General features: G+C 39.0%; 1 protein-coding gene across 12 annotated transcripts in view; it reads right to left on the bottom strand.

The window, feature by feature from the left end:
- cadm1a (cell adhesion molecule 1a) overlaps window positions 1-22,471 on the bottom strand; it is a 327,578-nt gene that overhangs the window by 69,800 nt on the left and 235,307 nt on the right. For all 12 annotated transcript variants that reach the window (XM_046867343.1, XM_046867341.1, XM_046867342.1 and 9 more), the window contains one exon: window positions 10,592-10,738. In XM_046867343.1, coding sequence (XP_046723299.1) covers window positions 10,592-10,738 — 147 coding nt within the window. The remainder of the gene's footprint in view (window positions 1-10,591; window positions 10,739-22,471) is intronic.

The following is a 22,471-nucleotide window of genomic DNA, read 5'->3' as shown; positions in this document are numbered from 1 at the left end:
AAAGGAGCGTAAATGAATAATAAATAAATAAATAAATAAACAAACAAACACATAACTAAATAAATATCTGGAGAAAATAAATAAAGAAATAATCAGTCATCATTAGAGCTTTCTGAGCCTATGGGTTCCTGTGAGCGAGCGCTGATAGAGCGACGCGTTGATTGTCCCGAGCTCCAGCTGGTTAACCATGCTCTTTAAATTTTATAGCCTGAGAAAAGAGTAAAAAAAAAAAATAATAATCCAAAGAGCTACTAGAGCTATTCGAGCAGAAAAAAAAGGAAGAAGACTTTATCATTGCTTTAGTGTCACTGCACTATTTTGCGATTCTGTCTTCCAAGCATGACCCCCCACACGCACATTCCCTGCAGTTGTTCATCCATCCAGAGCACGTGGAGCTAGATTAACCAGCCTCTTTTGTCTGTATTTCTTTCTCTTCCCATAGCTGTCATTCTTTCTTTTCTCCCATGGCCCACAGCCTTAACATGTGGAGCCGGCGCTGGAGGAGAAAACGTCTTTCTCACCTTTGATCGTGTATTCGGGTTGGGTGTGACCTTCAAACGAATTCACAAATAAATAAAACATCCCGAGCGTGTAGCTTTGTGTGCAGCGCGCTCTCAGGTGAATGAGAATGTCAGCGTGTAAAAGCGTAAGAAAGCCGAGGCCTTTTTTTGTGCCGCACTCTATCCGCCTTCGCGCTCCTTTTTCCTCCACCCCATGTGGCGCGTCTTTTATGTGCTATTAGAATAATGTGGGACTAATTAGAGTGGCCGGCTTGAAAGCTGGAATCTGGCTGTCAGAGGGAGGGCAGGGAGGCGCTAATGATTTAATTTAATTTATTGATTGGGAACGTGCGGGGGGATTAAAGCAAACTGATAAGGGGCAAGCGGCCAATGCAGTTTGTAATCTATTGTGACGGAGCATCAGGTGGAGAGACAGCAATAATTAGAGCATTATGGAAACATGAATAACTGCAGTGTCAGCTCTAATAGGGACGAGATACAAAGCTCTTGGAGAGCAGAGAGGTCTGTGTCAGGACCACTGTGCACCAGGCCTATGGGGGTTTAGGAGCAGAGGATGAGGGTGAGGATAGACCTCATAAGAATGATAATAATTACCAATAATTCTGTAGTAACAACAGTGATAATGGTAACACACTGTCTTAGTGCTTTTGTCTCACATTTTTCAGATTTGGAAGTTCTAATCTTGCCACCTTTCTGTGTGGACAAAGTCTGCATGGTCCCTGCCATGCTTCAGGGCTTTCCCCTGGGTACTCTGGTTTTGGCATTTTCAAATAGTTTGTGTAGTTGTGCCCTGTGAAGTCTTAGTACCCAGTTCAGGGTGTTTTCTGCCTTTTTCACCAAATTCCCTGGGATAGGCTCCAGCGTGTGTAAGAATATGAGTAGGAAAAGGATGGATGGATGGATGGATGGATGAATGGATGGATATTAATAACAAGAACAAGATAAAAGAAATGAAATGAAGATCATAAGAACTTAAAATAATAAGCATTAATCCCATAGCAATGTTGAATTCTTGATTGGACAGGTGTTGAGTAAATTTCTCTAACAGCAGCTCAGAGAGCAGATCCCGGCTGTAATACAAACACTAATGCACTTGTACCAATCTGTTATCATTTCTATGGTAACATCTAATTCTCAGGGACTGGTACAGCTGAATGCTCAGATAATGTAATAATAAAAAGATTAAACTGTATTTATATAACTCTAGAAAACATGTTGCTCTGGTGAGGTTTTCTTTGTAGGAGATGTTTAACATTTCTGGAAGAAGATTTCAATCAGTGTCAGTGTTTGATGAAAAGCGCAAGCTGTCTTTAGGATGAAGAGCTTACTGTTATCTTGACAAGCTGCATTTTTAACTTATAGCTAAGAGAGAATGAGAGAGAGAAAGAAAAAGAAAGAAAGAGTGAGAGAAAGCAGAAAAGAGAGGCTGTTGAAGGAACAACTTCATATACACTATATAAGCAAATGTTTGTAGACACCTGACCATAAGATTTGTATGTCCTTTTTAAAAATCTCATTCCACATTTAGTCCACATGAGCTATTACAATAACCTCCATTCTTCTGGGAAGATGTTCCACTAGATTTGGACACAAGGGGCAGTATTAAACTCAGGTACTGTTGTAAGGTAATGGGGTGCCATTAGGATTCCAAATTGGTTCCCCTATTTGAAGAAAGGGAAAAAAGTCATGTTACTGTATCCAAAGATATCTGATACAGTTGTGTCCATCCAGGAACGACATTTTCCTATGACAGCATTCCATGTTCTTCTTTATCATTTATAACCAATAGCATCCTGGTACTTTATCCTAGATTATTTAGAGATTTTTAGATTTGTAATTTTTTTTTTTCTTTTTACTAGCAGTTAACTAGCCGGATACATAATCCTGCACGGATTGCTTTTTTTAATGATTAGAATAACATGTTCAAAGGCTTAATGATTATTATGGCATGCTTTTCCAACAACGCTAAACTGATTGCTATTCTGGCTTGTTGGCAACATTAGCCTTGGACTTGCAGCGCAAAGTTTCTAACAAGCAAACTTTAGACACCAAAAGGGGAATTTCTTTGAATGAATAGTCCCTACAAAAATTGTTTCAATAGATCTGCTTTTGAAATTCCATAAAGGTGACTATGGTATAAGAAAAAAACAACAACACAGAAGTAAAAACCTAAAACAAAAACCCAAAAGTGATCTAAACTGCAACAGTGAGGATAGTTTTTGATGTTGTAGTTCTCAATCCATGGCACATGGTGCTGCTTGCGTGATGTTCCAGAATGCCACTGGGGGCGGTCCCCTGGTGATAGGAGGATGGAGGTGCACGTCGGTGCTGTCCAACTCCCTGCGGGTGTGCCGGAGAATGAAGCCCAGCGTGGCATTGTGTGTCCCACTGAGAGCACTACGCCTCAACCCGGGTCCTCCAGCATTCCTTATTTTTCTCTTTACATTTGCAGGGTTTGTTTTTGTTCTTTATTCCGCAAACGCTTCGAGTCTTATTCCGACAACAATCTTGGGGAATTGGAACAGACAGCCTGACCTATGCTGGCAGGCCACAGAAGTGGATCTCTGCTGAGGTTTTGATTATGATTAAGCTGAAGAGAGCGAGGTAGCAGCTCAGGATGGCACAGTGCAGCACCCCGCCAAACAAACAAGAGCGTCTGGGTAAAAGACACGGCAAAAGCAAGGACAAACAGCCGGTGTGAAAAGGCCTCAGTGCTGCCGGGCCTTCCCAGCATGGTGGATTTCAACCTGAGACACTCAAGCATGATGCTGTTTTTCTCTTTGCATGTTAAAAGGAGTTGTTGTTTTTTTTTTAACAAAGACAGACCTGACCCCTCTCTAACTTCTCATTCTCCATGAAAGATTCTAGATCCATAATTGGCACTGCAAGACAGCTAGAGGGAGGAAACGGAGAATGGGAGCTGAAGAAAAACGATGAGAAATTCAGCTGTGATCCAAGAACTCTCCTTAGACACTGTGGGAGGGGTGTAAGTGTGTGGAGTACAGTTCTCAAGAGACGTAAAAAATCCGAAATGGTTAGCTACTCCCGCTGAGCTATCGCCGCATACCACTGAGGATTTTCACATTTCGTTTTTTTTTTCCTCTGCCCCACCCACTGCCTGGTAATGATTCACTAAAATATGAAATAGCAAGACTGTGCAAAAGACACATCAGAGTCAATTACGGCAACAGTACAGGCTTTATTTTAACCAAATGGTGACAATTTAATGCAGCAGAAAGTGTGCTGGGAGTCGTGTTTAGCCATCATGTTTCACTAGAAGATTCCAGAAGTTCCTACAAACATCTAGAGTTTTAGAGGTTCAGAAAGTGTGAAAGCCATAGCTGGAAACTTCATCCTCATCAAACCATTCACATCCCTCTAGTGATGGGTCATTCATGAAAGATTCTGCACTTTTAAATAAATACTTTATATGAACTTATTTTATATGACTTTATATTCATCGTAGGCTAGCCGGGTACCCTGAAAAAAAGAATAGACTTTTCGGACCAAAAGAGTCTGAAAATGAACTAATCATTTCTGTTTCCTGTACTGAGCTATTGTGGTTTTTATGTTACAAACAAAGGATGTTGGCTTTGCACAGCCAACGGCAAATGAATGAATCACTCAGTTGAGTGGTGGATTAATCATTTCTGTTTCTTGTAATTAAAACCTTTTTCCTTCTTTGGAATATGATAAAAAAGATGTGTGTAAGCAGACTTATTGGGGGAAATTGGCTATTGATAATGGAGCATTTTATTTTTATTCTGCTCAAATGAACGGAATAAATACAGATTCGGTAATTTCCGTTTATTTAACAATCCAAATCAGTAAAATTATCCGGTCTTCCCATCACTTGAGCCGGATGAGGGCCTCAAATGAGTCACCCTAAAAGGGATCACTCCTATCAAGACAGAAATGTTTTATCAAAGGATAAAGCAAAACAGCCAGCAACACCTTTCAGTGGAATTTATGAAGACTTCATTTTTTTCAGAAATTATGTAATCTCCATTGTTGAAAATGAAAATTTTAGCTGTGGCTATACCATGCTACCATGCTAGTAGAATATTGTTTATTAAAATACCACAATAAACATTTCTTTTGTGTAAAACACTGTGATCGAATTTAGAGAACAGCAGTGATTGTAGCACATAGAATGAACACAACTAAAGGCTGAAGGCTATAGCAGTCAAAAATTATTAGGAAGCGTACAGGCCCTTGAATGACAACAAATTTGCGGTCACAAAGACATCACTAGTCTTCTCTTGCTATAGCTCAAAGGGTCATCCCTTTAGCCTTCATCAGAGGGGTCTCCAGTAGTGGACAGTAACAAAGTAAACGTAATTTGTTATTGTATTGAAGTAGCTTTTCTGCGTATCTGTACTTTAAGTATGTACAGATGAAGTATTTACATTTGGAGAGACTTTTACTTTTATTTCACTACATTTCAAATTCAAATATCTTACTTGTTCCTCAAACTACATTTTGCCAAATCAGTTGTTCTTTTTTATTTATGATCGGATAAAAACTTAACTGGTCAAACACGCAGCAATCCAACAATCTTAAACTTGTTTTGATTGGCACTTGGTGATATCTACAGTACTTACCACCAACAAACAGTTCAATGTCAGTTCAACAGCAAGCACACTATTTTGAGGGAAGAAACTCCTGACGTGAACTCACGAACTAGTAGAATTTAGTAGAAGTAGTAAAAGTAGTTGAAAATAATTAATTAATGTCATTCTTTTAATAGATTGGTATGTTAAAAGTAACATTGATAATTAATATTAAGAGTCTAATGATAAAAATAAGACATTATAGCCATAATAAATTACAGTAATTTAGATACTTTAGTACATTTGAAGGCAAATACTTTTGTACTTTTACTCAAGTGAAAGTTTAAAGGGAGCACATTTACTTTTACTGGAGTTATATTTTACCTGCTGTATCTCTACTTTACCTCAGATGCATGGTTTGTATACTTCTTCCACCACTGAAAATGTCTCACCATCTTAAAAGGTCAGCGAAAACTGGATTAAGACTAGATTAAGACCAATAACTAGGAAGTATCTGACAGTGTTCTTTCATTTTGATCAGTGTTCTTTTTTAACTATCTCAATTAAGTTCTTTATAATGTGCTTCAGAATAACTCATGAAATATGCTTCAAGAACTGAGCTTTAACTCCTGTAGGATCATTTTTAATAGGATTAAACAGTGACCTTGAAATGTAGAAAATTGTATCTTTTTTCTCTAATTTTAATCTGGATTTTTGCAGTCACTTTTTTTTCAGTTGAACTTCGAAAAAAAAACAGAATGCCCCTCGACACCAGTTTTTGCTTTAAGTTGCCACTGATATGTACCGTATTTTTCGGACTATAAGCCGCTACTTTTTTCCCACGTTTTGAACCCCATGGCTTAAACAACGAAGCAGCTAATTTGTGGATTTTTCCTGGGTTTTTCCCGGTTTCACAAACCTGTGTTCTGAGCTGCACGGCATCGAGAGAAAAAACTTGACAATGGCAAAAGAAAAACTCCAGAGAGAAATAGTTGTGAAAGGAAGGAGGAAGACAATGAACAATGACTTTCTTGGTAGGCTACTGTTTAGATACAAGCCGTTGTAACGCATTGAATCAGGGTTAAGGGAGAGCTCGCTAACTCCAGTTGCAACAGAAATCATATAAGCACAGACAGGTTTCCAAAACTTGTGCTTTTTTATTTTATTTGGTAACAGTGTTACGGGTTAGTCAAAGAAACTTAGAAATAAGCATCAGAAAATAATAAGGACATATTCCTCGGTCTTGCACACATGCAGTAATAGCGGAAAAATGTGGCGGCAGGCTATTCCCAAAATGCCGCTCTGCTCTTAAAGGAGCCACAACATATTTCACCCGTTACACCGTGTAACAGACACTGTCTTTAGTTAAAGCCTGTGTAAAGTTCATTAGTTTCAGTGTAGACACCTGCGGCTTATAAACAAGGTGCGGCTTATTTATGTTTAAAATAAAAATCTTTGTCAAATTCAGTGGTGGCTTATTTATGTTTAAAATAAAAATCTTTGTCAAATTCAGCGGCTTATATATGGGTGCGCTTAATAGTCCGGAAATTACGGTATATTGTTACCTAACTAATATATATTACCTAACTAATTAGGATTTCACTCAAGCCCTTAATTATTTATTTATTCACTTGAACCCTTTATTCCTATTTTTAGTTAGACAGGAATGTGAAAATTGTAGGCAAAGATTCTTCAATCCTGCAAGGAACTGGGAAAATAAAAAAGTTTCTCTAAGTTGAATTGATAAAGCGAGCCAGGAAGAATTATTAATAATAATGCAATCTCAGGAGTTACATACCATAGTTTCTTTTCTATTTTTTATACTATATGTTTTTGCTGGAAAATCTCTTATCCATCCAAATCATTGATTAGCTCGACTTTTTTCCAATTTAAGCACTGCTGGTGAAACTTTCCACAACTCTTTTTCCTTTTCCTTTCCAATATACTAATATAATGTTATTATTTTTCAATGCAAGGCTAAAAAAAAAACAATGAGGAAAAAAAATCATGTTCAGAATAGTTTTTCTTCTGTGCATTCCTCTGATTGTCCGCCATTAACCTTCCTTAAAAATGCCCGAAGTCGTTTTCTAAACAAAGCAGCTCCAAACAACCTCAATTTGAAATTCGACCAAAATAGTGGCCTTTCCGAGCTAATGCTTTCTGGTTAATTTGCTGCGTTCAGTTTGATTGCATTTATTCTCCTATCATTTAGCTTCATAACATTCGCTAGCCTAAAGACACATACACATACACATTTTTGTGTTATCAGAAAGCAAGAGGAGTGTACACTGATGATACAGCTTGAGAAAAAAAAAATGAAAAAATATGTTCTTTTATTTATTTTTTTTGCAATCCATCTGAGGCGAGGCCTGCAACTGAAATGATGCTGGCTGTAAACACAATGGGGAAGAAAGGAATTCCCTGAGAGAGCGCGAGATGAGAGCAACTTCCTTTGTGAGGAAATAGCTGATGGCTGCCGAGGTAATCTCTTTCACCCGCTTCTCTCTCAATCTCCTCATTCCTTCTCTCTGTCTCTCTCCCTTTTTCTCTCACTGTTTCTCACTACATTCTCTCTCACTGTCCCCTGTATGTTGTGGTCACTGACCTGCTTCTCTCTATTTCCTTTACCTCTGTTTTGCTCATTGTCTCACAATCTTTCTCTCTAACCACCTCTCTTATCCTTTCCCTCTCTCACACTGTCTTTCATCCATTCTTACTCACCACCCTCTCACTCTGTCTCTCATCCTTTCTCTTTCACCACCCTCTCTCACTCTGTCTCTCATCCTTTCTCTCTCACCACCCTCTCTCACACTGTCTTTCATCCTTTCTCTCTCACCACCCTCTCTCATCCGTCTCTCATCCTTTCTCCTTCACCACCCTCTCTCACTCTGTCTCTCATCCTTTCTCTCACCACCCTCTCTCACTCTGTCTCTCTCTTTCTTTCTCTCTCTCTCTCACCACCCTCTCTCACATTGTCTCTCAAACTTTCTCTCACCACCCTCTCTCACTCTGTCTCTCATCCGTTTACTCTCATCACCCTCTCTCACACTGTCTCTCATCCTTTCTTACTCACCACCCTCTCTCACACTGTCTCTCATCCTTTCTCTTTCACCACCCTCTCTCACTCTGTCTCTCATGCTTTCTCTCAGCACCCTCTGTTACACTGTCTCTCAAACTTTCTCTCTCACCACCCTCTGTTACACTGTCTCTCATCCTTTCTTACTCAACAACCTCTCTCACACTGTCTCTCATCCTTTCACTTTCCCCACCCTCTGTTACACTGTCTCTAATCCTTTCTCACTCATTGTCTATCACCCTTTTTCTCACTGTCTCTTACCTTTTCTCTCTGTATCACAACCTTTCTCTCTCCCCTCTCCCCACTGTCTCTCTCTCTCTCTCTCTCTCTTTCTCTCTCTTTCTATAACACTGTCTCTAACCCTTTACCTCTCACTGTCTCTCAACATTTCTCTCTCATCCCCGCTCTCACCCTTTCTCTTTCACTGTATCTCAGCCTCTCTCTCCTCCCTCTTTCACTCTCTCCACCTCTATCTCTCACTGTCTCTACCTTTTCTCTCTCTGTTTAACAACCTTTCTCTCTCCCCTCTCCCCACTGTATCTCACACCTCTCTCTCTCTCTCTCTCTCTCTCTCTCTCTCTCTCTCTCTTTCTCTCTCTCTCTCACACACACAGTGACTCTCACACTTTCTTCCTCACTGTCTCTTAACCTTTATCATTCACTTTCTCTCACCCTTTCTTTTTATCCCTCTCTCAACCTTTCTCTCATTGTCTCTCAAACTTTGTTTATCAATGTCTCTTAACCATTTTCTCTCACCCCTTCTCTCTCTTTCCTTCATCTCTTTTTGTTTACTGTCTCTCACCCTTTTTCCTCATCCCTTCTTTTCAGTCTATCAACCTTTCTTTCTCACCCCATTCTCTCATCCTTTCTTTCTTACTCCCTTTGCTCTCACCCTTTTCAGTCTCAATGTCACTTACCTTTTCTCTCCCACCCCTTTCTCTCTCATCTCTTCTATCTTACTCCCTCCCTTCCTGACACTCACCCTTCTCCTTTCTTAATGTATCTGCTTTTCTATGAAGTGCAGTCATGTCTCACACTGTCTTTATTTCTCCTTTAGTTCTCTCCAACTCTTTCCTGCTTATTCTCTCACTCATTGTTTCTCATTCCCTCTCTTCCAATTCCTTTTCTCACACACTCACCACACCTCATACTCTCACCCCTCACTCTTTCTCTCTCTCATTCTTGACCCCTGCTTTCTCACACTCCTTTCCAATGTTTTCCCACTCTCCTAGACCCCTTCCTCTTGCGTTCCCATTTCTCTCTATCCTTCTCCCTTACTTCCTTGTCATTCTTTCATCCACTTTCCTCTCACAATCCCTTGCCCTCTCCCTCGACCCTCGTCTCTCTCTCTCCTCTTCTCTTCGACCCCTTCTCTCTTTTCTGCCCCCCTCCTTTCTTACTCCCCCTGCTCTCGTTTTTCTTCCTACTGCTTTTCTTCCGCATCTAATTTGTATTGTTTTCTCAGGTTTAATCCTCCAGGCCTTGGGGAGACATGCCGTTCCTCCTAAATGGCAGCAATCAATTTTGATTACCGGTCACGGCGATTTGGAGAGGAGCCCATCAAACTTTTATTAAGGCGTCGAGCAATAATGACGGCCTTCTTGGCGCGGCACGGCATGGATTCTGAGCTCCTCTAATGATTCGAGGACCGGAGACGAACTGACAGCCGAACAGACGTGCGATCCACATGAAGAATTTACCGAGCGAGGGTGTGATTATTAGCCTCTCCTTCTTCTCTTCACTCACAGATCGAGCTGGAACGTGGGTACAATGACTCAGTCTGGCACCACCTCCACGAACGGAGGAATGGTTACAGAGAGAGAGAGACACGCATTTAAAAAAGAAATAACCAGATCTCGTCAAACAAAAAAAAAGATGCAAGAAAAAGGAAAAGCGAGGCTGCACTTACGAAACTGTAGACTGGAAGCATTCATCCATGTGAGGATGAGGAGAGAGAAGTCAGTATTATCATCCAAAGAAAAAAAAGTAAGAAAAAAAAAAACTAAAAACACTGCAGAGCGAATGCCTGATTGAGCCTGACTGAACTTGAATGGATTTCGTGCTACTTTAATATGCCTCTTATTTCGAATCTTTGAAAGAACGCTTCGGCAAGGCTCGTGTGGGGTAATTTTGCCTCTGAGGAGAAGGAGATGGCGCGGCAGCTTCGACTCTGATGAAACATGTGCAGCTGTGCTGAGTGCTGGAGAGTTCTGAGCCAGATCATGGCAGATCAAGGCAGGCCACTGAGAACAATGTGCCCTTGGCACACAGCTGTGACGCTCTATCAGCTGCCCTCGAAAAAACATACTGAATTAGTCTGATGCTCTCAGAAGCCTTCTCGTGGAAATGGAGCCCATCTCTTAGAGAGACATGGAAGACTAGGGAGTGTGTGTGCGTTCATATGTGTGTTTTGGTCTGATTGAGAGAGTGTCCCTACTTACGTCTGACATCTCTGAAGTAGATGGTCTGTCTGTTGGGGTTCAGGAGCTGGATGACAGAGTCGTCGTTATTTTTGACTCGACAGCTGATAGTGGCCGTTTCCCCCTCCACCACCGAGATGTTGTCTGTCACCAGGTTCTGGCTTTGGACTGCAGATGAAGAAAGAAAGAAATAACATGAACAAGAGTGAAAGTGAATGAGAGGGAGAGAAAAATCAAAAGTGAGAAAGACAGCGTTTGCGTTAGAGCTGTTTCCTTCACACCGAGATAAAAACCCAAGAGCGGCCAAAACCCTACAATCTAACACTTACAGCAGTGCATGATGAGGAGTGAGTGACAAAATGCACCTGGGGCGAGTGTGAATACTCAACAGAGTGTGAAAGTGGGTTTTTGTTTCCCTCGCCTCCCTGTGTGGTGTTTCATAAAGCCAGCCTGTGTCCGCAATGCACACGCCTGCGCCAAATAACGGCTCACCAGCTCATCTCGAGGGGATGCTGGACAGTCGGGGCCCTTGGACTCGATTTTATCTGCGGACATACAGAGCGTGTCCTTGAACCTCGGTGCCTTTTAAAGGCAAAGTTCATCCGAAAATACTTTTAAAAATCCAAACTTGAATAAGAAAATTTTATATTGTACTTGAGCTACATTTGCTTTCTGTCTTATTCCAGCACGCCCCACATATTTATTCCTTTATTAATTCATTATTCTCTTTATACACTATGGGAAAAATATAGGTAAACCAGACTTTTCCAGCCATATGTGGTTAGAAGTTAGAAGCACACAATTGTATAAAATGTCTTTGGATGCAGATTCAATTCTCTTAATTTCAACAAGGAGACCCAAACCTGTTCCAGCATTACAATATCCCTGTGCTCCATGAAGTTATGCTTTACAAGGGGTTGGAAGATCTTGATTGGCCTGCTATAGAGCTCTGATCTCAACCCTAGTGAACATCTTTGGTGTTTACAGTAAATGGGATGCTGGCTTCACCCTAGGCATCATCACCTCACCTACATCAGTACCTGAACAAGCACAAATTCTTACAGCTACACTTTAAATTCCCTAAAGAGTGGAGGTTATTCTTTGAGGTCAGGCAATTAATCGGTTTTGCCGATTAATCAGCAAAAATCGTTGGAACTATTGCCTATCGGCAAAAATCCATAGAGATATCCTCTAGAGACAAATCAGTGCTGCCATGTGCTGTTGGTTTTTACACGTGAGACTACATGCTGCATGGAGAGAGCTGTAAGAAGAAGAAGAAGAAGAAGAAGAAGAAGAAGAAGAAGATACTAATGTTTACTTTGTTTGACATTTTCATGATTCAGTACTGTTTTTATTTGTTTATTTTTTAATAAATTAAGTACTATTTTACATGGAGTGTTATGTTTGTTTTATTTTTATCCAGTTTCCATTTTCAAAACCATCGGTTGATTTATTGGTTAGTGGCAAATACGATCCACCCAGCTATCAAAATCGGTAATTGGTCACCCTCTAGGTATTATAACAGCAAGTGAAAACTAAATGTAGAATGGGATGTTCAAAAAGCACATACAAATCTTATCTTAAGTCATGTGTCCACAAAGCTTTGTCCATATCATGTATATTGTGTATAAATGGTGTCTTTTGAAGTCAATTTGCGTGAGACATGCAGCTTGAAAGAAATGTTTAATCGGAACTAAATTTATTAATAAACGAACGAATGAAAGTCTCAGCCTGAGGCCAATCTCGGATGTCGTCATCACATTCCAGCAAAGTGAGACATCCCTCAGATTAAATCACCAAATATATGCAGACACACTGAAGGCTTATATTGCGTCACTCTCTACCTCCTTCCCTCCCTCCACACGACTAATGAGAACACACGAACAAGCAAGAGAGAGAGCTAAATAATTATGCAACCGAAAAAAGGGAAAAAAGGGGAGGGGGGGGGACAAAAAGGTGGTCTGATTTGCATGCTTCCGATGGCAGACTCCTCTAAAGAGCCCTGTCAGTTTAAGTAGACAAGAAGAAGGCAATCGGATCCTCTGATGGCTCCTGATAAGGAGAGACAGTTTAACAAAACTGATTTCAATCAGGCTGCCAGGAGTGGAAAGTGAAAACAGAGCAAACAAATGAACCTCGAGAGAGTGAAAGAGAGACAGAAAGGGAAAAGAGAGAGAGAGAGAATAAGAGGAAGAGAGCACGAGAGAAGGAGAACACGAGAGATCCTCAAGACTTGTCAGAAGAGAAACAGGGCTATGAGGAAAGATGTGGTACATTGGAAATGCAAATGCGGCCCGTGTTTATCGGCGAGGTTACAGATGAAGGTTAACACGCAGCGGGCCACTGCGGTTGTCATGGTGACAGTGTTAAACGGAGGCCACTTTGTGACGGTTCGCTTCTGAGTGTCGAGTGACAGATGATGTAGCGTACAGTAAACAATCTGAACGTCACAGGGCTGGAGTACAGTATATCATGGGCCTTCTGAGATCTACTAATGATGTACGCTGTGCTCTGTCCCAGTTATTGACCATCTGACCTCAAGTTTACTATAAATACTGTGCAGTTAGAGAGCATAAAGGCAGGAGGAAAATGAGTTAGTGGAATGTAGGAGGAGAGAAAGGACAAGATATATAGGAGAGAAGAGGAGACAAGAGAAGGACAGGAGAGATGGAAAGAAGAAAGTGTGGAAGATGAAAAGGAAATGGATAGGAAAAGAAAAAAGGAGAAAATGAAGGAAGAAAGGAAGGAAGGGGGAAGAAGGATAGACTCATGAATAAAGGAAGGAAAAGAAAGGCAAGCACAAAGGAGTGAAGAAGAAACAAAGGGAGAAGTAATTGGAGGGAGAAAAGAATAAAGTAACAGAGAGTGAGAGAGAAAGAGCGGAAAGTGATGAGAGACGCTAGATGAAAATATTGAGGGAGGAAGAAAGGAAGAAGTGAAAGAAGGAATGTACCGATGAAGAAAGGAGGAAAAGGAAGGAAGGCACAATGGAGTGAGAGAAGAAAGGGAGAAGTTATCAAAGAGAAATAGAGGAGTGAGGAAAGAATGAGGAAAGAGAGAGACTAAGGGAGTAATGAGAGAAGCAAGATGAAAATATTTAGGTAAGGATGGGAGTAAGGAAGGAAGGGGTGAAAGAAGGAAGGAGTGATGAAATGAGGAGGAATAGGACGGACTCTGCAAAGGAGTAAAAGAATAAAGGAGAACTGATCAAAGAGAAAAGAACAAAGAAATAGGAGTGAGGAAAGAATGAAACGAGAGAGAGAGAGAGAGAGAGAGAGAGAGAGAGAGGAGAGAGAGAGAGAAACTAAGGGTGTAATGAGACCAGCAAGATGGAAATACTGAACTGAGAAATGAAAGAAGGAAGGAAGGAATAAAACCAGGGAAGAATGAACAGATAGAGGAAATAAGAAAGGAAGAAGGGTTGAAGGGGTTGCTCATGTTTGAAGCTTACAGTAAATACCATCAGTGTGTAAAAGTGCAGATAAAAACATCAGAAACCAGTTCTTTGTTGACTAATAAAGTACATTTAGAGAGCAGGTAGAACGGTTGTTTTATTAGAACTGTTATTATAATAAAGAAACACTGATTATGTAAGGAATGAAACACTTGGATGTGTGCTGTTAAAAGGGAAAACCTCCAACGGCGGGGCGGTTCCATTTATAACTGCAGAGTCTGTAGCGAGATGTCACTTGGCTCTGCTGAAAACTTGATAAACACATGCAAACACTCTGAACACTTCATATGCCTTCCAAAACTGTGTGGCAGAACTTCAGAGGGTGATCCAGGTTAACTATGCATCCCCTGCACAGCACGAGCTACACCTGCTCATCAGGAAAACATCAGGTTTCACTGGGAGAGACAGGAAGAAGCACCGGTGTCCATTAGATGGATCATTAGAATGATAGTGACTATATCTGGGTGTTAGCATGCAGTCTCATTCAGAGGGCGTAACACACACACACACACACACAATACGCTTGCGCTGGGATGTGTAGCCTTCGGAAATTGCCTTTAATATATGACATCCGAAGTAAATCTTGTGCACGGATCATGCGGAATAAAAGAAAGGATTAAACTTGATTAGCCTTGAGATTATTATTGATTATTGGCACGCAGCTTGGCTTAATTAAGATAATTGTTTGTGTCACCGCCTCTGAAATAGATGAACTAGCGATTAATTCCAATTCGAACAAAGCCTTCATTAGCCTTATTGCCTGGGCGAAATAGAGACTCTATGGCGCGCAAAAAAAAAAAAATTTAATAAAAAATTTGCTTGCCGCTCGTGCGCCTGACGACCAACAAGGCGTCGTGGCAACTCGGAAAATAAGTGCGCCGCTTCGTATTTGCATAACTTGTTCAAACAGATCTGTGACATTATCTTTCTATTTAATTACCGCCATTCAAAAGCAGTAGCACAGAACACTGATCATTTTAGCCTAGATTAAAGCTGTCAGAGCAGGCTGCTGCGCTCCGAGCCGGCCCGACATGCCATTTATATCACTGCGAGCCTAGCGCCACCCGTGCTGCCTCATACATCACGCTGTAGAAAAACTCCCAGCAAGAAGGCCTCCGTCTCTGGGTGCGTGTTTGTGTGTGTGTGTGTGAGTGTATCCATGGGTAAATGTGTGTCAGTGTGTGAGTGTCATGCCCGCCGTGCTGATGTCACAGCAAACCGCTGTGCCGAGAAGGTCAAAGCGGACTTGCGTCCTCCTCTATAACCTGTATCACCTCCCTTCCTGGAAGGCGAAGAGAAAAGAAGAGCGTTGTCAAATCAGAATGTGAATGATGGCAGATGATAGAAGTGAAAGACACACACAAACATTACTGCAGATGGCTGTGTGTGTGCATGTTGGTGATATCCATCGCTATTCCCAGGTTCTGGCCCTGTCTCGCTCACATTAAAGTGTGGTTGATGGAAAAAGCCTGGAGTGGAACGGGGTTTTGATGGATAAACGAGTATGTCACACACATCTGAACTTTTCAACTATCCATTTTGCTGTTATTAGTTTTATATTTAGGATCATATGAACACACTGGACACATATCAGTATCTGCAGGTTTTTCTGTGAATTTGGGTGCTTTTGGTTTAAATTTTTTCCATGAAATTCATAGTTTGATATTTTCATCCATCTATCCATCTATCTATTCATCCATCAATCCATCTTCAGTAGCTGAATTATATTGGTCTACCTGGAATTTCCATCCATCCATCTACCCATCTTCAGTACATTATATTGGTGTATCTTGTATTTCCATCGATCCATCCATCCATCTTCAGTAGCCAAATTCTTTTGGTGTACCTGGTATTTCCATCTATCCATCCATCCATCCATCCATCCATCCATCCATCCATTTATCCATCCATCCATTTTCAGTAGCAACATTATATTGGTGTACCTGGTATTTCCGTCCATCCATCCATCATCTATCCATCCATTTTCAGTAGCAACATTATATTGGTGTATCTGGTATTACCATCCATCTGTCCATTCATCCATTTAATAGCTGAAGAATGATGACAATCATGTGAACACACTGGGCACATAGCGACACACTGGGCACATTGCAGCTGTATCATACAAATAAATAGTAAAAAAATCATACATTGTGATTTCTGGATTTTTATTTTCACAGTGGACATGCACCTACGATGACAAATTCAGACCCCTCCATGATTTCTAAGTGGGAGAACTTGCAAAATAGCAGGGTGTTCAAATACTTATTTTCCTCACTGTAGTTCATCCATCCATCCATCCATCCATCCATCCATCCATCTTCAGTAGTTACTTCATGTCATGAGACTAATCCTAGCATGAGTTAAAAATACTGCTATGCTAGTCTATTTCAGGTCAATACACACACACATTCAGACCTACAGGCATGCTTTTGGACAGTGGGAGGAATCTGGGGAAGAAGCTTACAGACAATCTATATATAATTCCTAACTTACAGGAAATTTCACATTCTCCATGAACAGATGAACTACGAACAAACAGTTATAGGAAAAATGACGCATCAAACGTATCGCATTTATTAACATGCGATTAGAATTAAAGTCAAAAATTTTGTTTGAGAAAATTCATTAATTTACCTATCTGAACAGAGAATACTACAGCACTGTGGATAAATATACATCAGTATCACAAACCCTGCCCGCCCCTTTTTATTCTGGCAAACAGCGGGTCAGCGAAGCGGGAGTGCTAATGCCACTGTCGTCGTCCATCTGTGTGCCAAATGCCAACCCAGTACTCACTTCAGCAGAAATAACTTTCTTAAGAAAGAGCCTCTTATGAAGCAGCTCCTTGATGCTTTATTCCAAACAGAATTTTTTATCAAGTCCAATTAAATATGATCTTTCAAAATTGGCCAAGCCTCATTACAAAAAAAAAAAAAACCCTTCATATCTCAACCAGATTATTCCTCTTAGAATTTTCCTCATAATATCCACGAATGGTGAACGTAATCATTGTGAAATTAGTCCGAACCCTAATTAGAGATGTTAAATGAAAAGGTCAACCAAACCTATCTATCTTTAATTAAATAACACAATACTGCGTTACAAAACGGGGAAAACAAATAGCATTTGTTTTGCATAAATAGTCATGCTCATTATAAAAGTCACATTATCTATTCTTCATTAATGAAATTAATTACCTTTATAGCAGCGTGCGCTAATTGGATAGGTACCACAAGAACAACGACATTAAACAACGTTTACAAAACAAATAGCCGCATTCCGGGATAATAACGGTTTATTAGATATTATTAGTGATGACATCAGGAGAGTTTAGTGCTTTTTTGTGTGCCTAATTGAAAACTGTGCCTTTTTTATAAGCAGATTGTACTACATCTTCTATTCTTTTTAAACTTATCTTCTACACCACTCGAGGAACAAGAGGAATCTCTGAAAGCCTGACGTGTACAACAAGCTGCTTTACCTTAAATTTATTTTACATGCTGTTTTGATTTACATTTGTTTTAATATGTATGGTTTTACATGACCAGAGTTATTTACATAAAGCCTAAAGCTGATAAATCTATCTCTATCTATCTATCTATCTATCTATCTATCTATCTATCTATCTATCTATCTATCTATCTATCTATCTATCTATCTATCTATCTATCTATCTATCTATCACGATAAATATTGTTACTCTAACTGTTGAAAAAACATAAAATAAAAGATGTTTAGTTATCTAGTTATGTGTACAATTTTTATAATAATAATAATAATAATCATCATCATTATCATATTAATCATTATACACATAATAATAACAATAACCATATAATTCAAACTAAAATCATTAAATAACGTCAATGGACACATTTCTTGGCTGCCAAAAGTCAAATTTGGAAAAGGGGATTTTTGAAATAAATGGAATAAATGTCAACCATTTTAATCCAAGCACAAAGAAGCCTAAAACATAATTCTTTAGACAGATACAATTAAAATAATCTAAAGATAAACAGATGTGCTCTAGGAATGATTTATATTATATTATATTGCACTAATATTACAGTCTAATACAATCTAAATACTTCCAGAGTGCGAAAAAGATAAACAAACAAACCAAAAACACATTTATGATTTAGGAATTTAAGCATGTTATGGTATAAATTAATTAAAGTAATTAATGAATTATACATGATTAATGAATTAATGAATATACTATTTAATAATTATAATAATAATAATAATAATAATAATAATAAGGTCAAAGGCCATGTCCCATTCTAGCCGCATAAAGGTAAAAATGTCTTTCCATGTCTGTGATTTATTAAGTTGCATATACAGTGCAACCTCGATAGTGACAGGGGTTACGTTCTAAGACGCCTTTACGAGTAACAAAAAATCGTGAGGTTTTGACTCCTCCTCCTTTTGATGGTTTCTTTTTCAAGAAGAATTGTACATGTACTGTAAACTCAACAAAAATTGTGAACTACTTGTCATACATGTTTTATTTACTACTTTAAATGAATTATACAATAATAAAATAGTTTTTCAAACATTTTTATGTAATTTATTAGTACAAACTCTCGAGCCACTCGTGGAACTGAACTGTCAGAACTGTCAGATTTGTTGCGAGTTACTCTTAGTCCGGGTCCAAATGAAAAGAACTATCAACTATCGTATCAAGTGTCAAGGTTGCGAGGATCGAGGTTTCACTGTATCTCTATTTGTATAGATTATTAAAAATTAGTTTCCATATTGTCAATGTGTCACCTTCCTCCTCTGTCTTGCTGTTTGGTACTAGACAGCCATGTATAATTAAACATTCGCCAAGTATTGGGACACATGACTTTTCCAGCTACATGTGGTTCATCTTCATACTGTTAGAGGCACACAATTATATAGAATGTCTTTCAATGCTATAGCATTACATTCTCCCTCCTTGACTAGTCCCCTAACTAGAGACCCAAAACTGTACCATCATTGTACAATGCCTCTGTTCACAAGCCAGCTCCATGAAGATATAGTTTTCATGGGGCAAACCATCCATTAACAAGCATCCTCAAAAATCTAGTGGAAGACCTTCCCAGAAGAGTTGAAGTTATTATAATAAAAAAATCGGGACTGAATGTAGAATGGGATATTTAAAAAGCAAAAACAAATCTTATAGTCAGATGTCCACAAACGTTTGTCTATTTTTGTGTATATATGCATTTTGAAACACAGTGCTGGATAAATAAAAGATGGCAGGTTGTGAAAAAGGAAAAAAAAAAAAAAGGAGAAAACTAAGGAGATGGAAAAAAAGAAAGAAATAGAGGTAGTTGGAAGGAAAAGTGAGGAGGGTAAAGATTCATAAACAAGCAGGGACAAAAAAATAGATGTATTGAAAGATAGATAGATAAATAAATAAATAAATAAATAAATAAATAATCATTCCTGGAGCCAGAAAACCAGAGGAAGAAGGATAGAGTGCAGCAGAATGGAAGAGGACCTTTTTCCGCCCTCTCTATCTCTCCTCCTCCAACACCATACCTACTCTCAGTGGGAGAGGGCACAGGGAGGACCTCCAGCAGCTGTCCATCTCCTCAGGTCTCAATCTGCATCACTCTCTAACTAAACAAACTGTCTGGAGGAGAGATTGGCCCAAGCAGAGCCTTGTTTATCCTGCGCCATCTCTCCCTGCGGCTCCTGATCCAGTTGGCGTCTGAGCACACTCTGAACCGGCCTTCGTATATCGATCGTCACATCTCACACCTCACACACACACACACACACACACACACACACACACACACACACACACTTGGATGACAGCAAAGGTGAGGAAGCAGAAGAAAGCTGTCCTTGTGGCAGAGGCATGTTCTTGAGGTCAATGAAGAGCAGGTTGAATCTGTCCAATGATTCCTATTTCCTCATATTTCCTGACATGCTTCTGGCTTTAGTATTTTACAGTTCGCCTTCAAATTAGCCCCTTTCTTTGTTCCTTCTCTAATAACCCTCTCATCTTGCAAATCAAAAACCCCTTCCTTTTCTAGAAAAATGCTCAGAGGCTAAAAGAACGGCGATCTCCCCGCCACACGGAGCAAATGTTCTATCAGCGCAGCCGAGCGTTAATGTGCTTAGCTAACGTGTCTTTCCCGCGAGCCTTTTACTGTAATTTTATAGGAGCTGATGCTAATATTATAACAGTGGCCCCATCAGCGCTATTGCAAAATAATAAAAGTAGAAAAGAAAGTAAAAAGATAGAGAGAGAATAGTGGTAATGGGGTAAAACAGAGCAAAAATGTCCTGGATAACCAAAAGCGAAAGGCTGTGAAGGACTCGAGTCCTTAACAAGGGCTGGGTCTCATCCAACTTCCTAACAGAGAGTCTTCCTCAGCTCAATCCTAATTTATATACGTATAAATAACTTGACTGTGATTAATCATTGGATTGAAAGGTATAAAAAAAGCAAACAATCCAGGAAAGCTGCCAAGTCCTGTTTGACGTATGTGTGTGTTTGAGAGTGTGTGTTTGCGAGAGTGTGTGTGAGAGTTTGTTTCTCCTCTGTCTCAGCATGTTTGTGCTGATTGACTGGGCATGGAAGGGTATTAATGGCAGAGGTCTGGAGCAGTGTGGGCCGAGGCGGCGGCCATAAACCATATCGGCTGAATCGCTGCTGGCTTTTCTGCTCCTGCTTTTAACACAGCCAGCTTTGCAAAAGTGCATCCATTCCTCTCGCCAACGCAAGGAATGATGGGCGGAGTTCTGGACAAGGTTAAATAATAAAAGCCTTGCTTGTGGATTGTGCACCGGCTTAAATATGTGCTTAGCTTACAGTCCGCTTGCCTAATGTACAATAAGGGAAATGTCACAGTGAGTGTAGTACATTAGAGAACTCTTACAGTGCATTTCCAATAAGCAATCTATAATCTCATTTCACGTAGTATATTGTGTGAGAAAATCACTGATGCTGGAAAATGAAGAAATCTAAGAAATAAATAGGCACCTTTTATTAACCACTGTTGATAATGTACTTTCACTGTTTTAAGGGTTTTCTCTAAATTTTAAAGCAGTAATGAGGTCATAGAATGATGTCATTCTATGTGTGTGTGTGTGTGTGTGTGTGTGTGTGTGTGTGTGTGTGTGTGTGGAAGTTTAATAGGGTAAAGATCAGCACTCTATAGCAGGCCACCCAAGATCGTCCGCTACAATAACATCTATGGCGCGACATTCATTTCAGGTCAACTATATGATTTGATAGATTTTAAAATGTTTAATCTGGTGATGTCATACAATAATCTTAACTTGCTAAGTCGTAAATCCCCATTATATCAAGTTGCACGGTTACACAGATTGTTCCACAGGAGTAAGAAAAAAGATGAACACTCTTGACATTCAGAACGACTACATCAAGAACAGGTTTTCAGAGTTTAAAGCACACTTGTTTAAACTGTTCTTTTACAATTTCTATTCTCTAACATACACTTATTCAAATATAACTAATATATATAAATAATATACAGATGGTTCCTAAGTTACAATGATTCAACTTTTAAAAATTCTTCAATTTTACAATCGATACTACTAAATTGTTAAAATATTTTACGTTTCAGGCGGATAGCAAATGTAGCAGCGTATGCTCCTGCAACATACTACTGCTACATATATATTGTATAGTTAATATAGTATGGTACTGTAAATTACTTAGTTTTGCTAAATTATGTACTGTAATTTGTTAAATGCATAACAATTTACATACTGGATATATATATACGTATATCGTTTGCTTTGAGAATTTCTCTTAAAAGGAAAAAATCCTGACAATTCTGCATATCAAGGAAGTGAATGAATAAAGGATGAATACACTTGTTAAAGTATGCTGAAATAAGTAAAACAATTAAGTAGAGAATATCTTAAGAAAATGAAATAATAAATGTTTATTAAATGTTTAAATAGAACACACACTTATATACACACCTGTATTATCCAAATGGAGTCTAACAAATGTAAAATATTAAATTAAATTTTTCCATTTATTACATTTTTTAATCACTTTAATTTGTGTCAACTTAATTGATTAATCAATATAATAAATATAATTTAAAAAGTGTATTGCAATAATTTGATTTATTCTGTTATTTTTATATTTTATTGTTATAAAATATTTTATATAACCAAGCAGGCAATTTATTTTAAATTGTTTAAAAAATGTAAACTGATGATGTTCACAAATGTTAATAAAAACAAGCAATAAAAAAAGAAATAAAAAATAAAAAATAAAAAACAAAAAACAAATTCACGTTTTGTATTTCTTCCCCCAACTGTAACAAAATTGTACTGAAGCATGACTTAAATACGTACGATGTACGTACTACAAAACCATGACGCCCCTAATCAGGAATAAGTCTGTGTTTATATATATATATATATATATATATATATATATATATATATATATATAT

The sequence above is a fragment of the Silurus meridionalis genome, chromosome 15 (genome assembly GCF_014805685.1).
Source record: "Silurus meridionalis isolate SWU-2019-XX chromosome 15, ASM1480568v1, whole genome shotgun sequence".
NCBI lineage: Eukaryota > Metazoa > Chordata > Actinopteri > Siluriformes > Siluridae > Silurus > Silurus meridionalis.
Note: the sequence above shows the minus strand (reverse complement) of the source record. Positions and strands in the feature narration are given on the sequence as shown.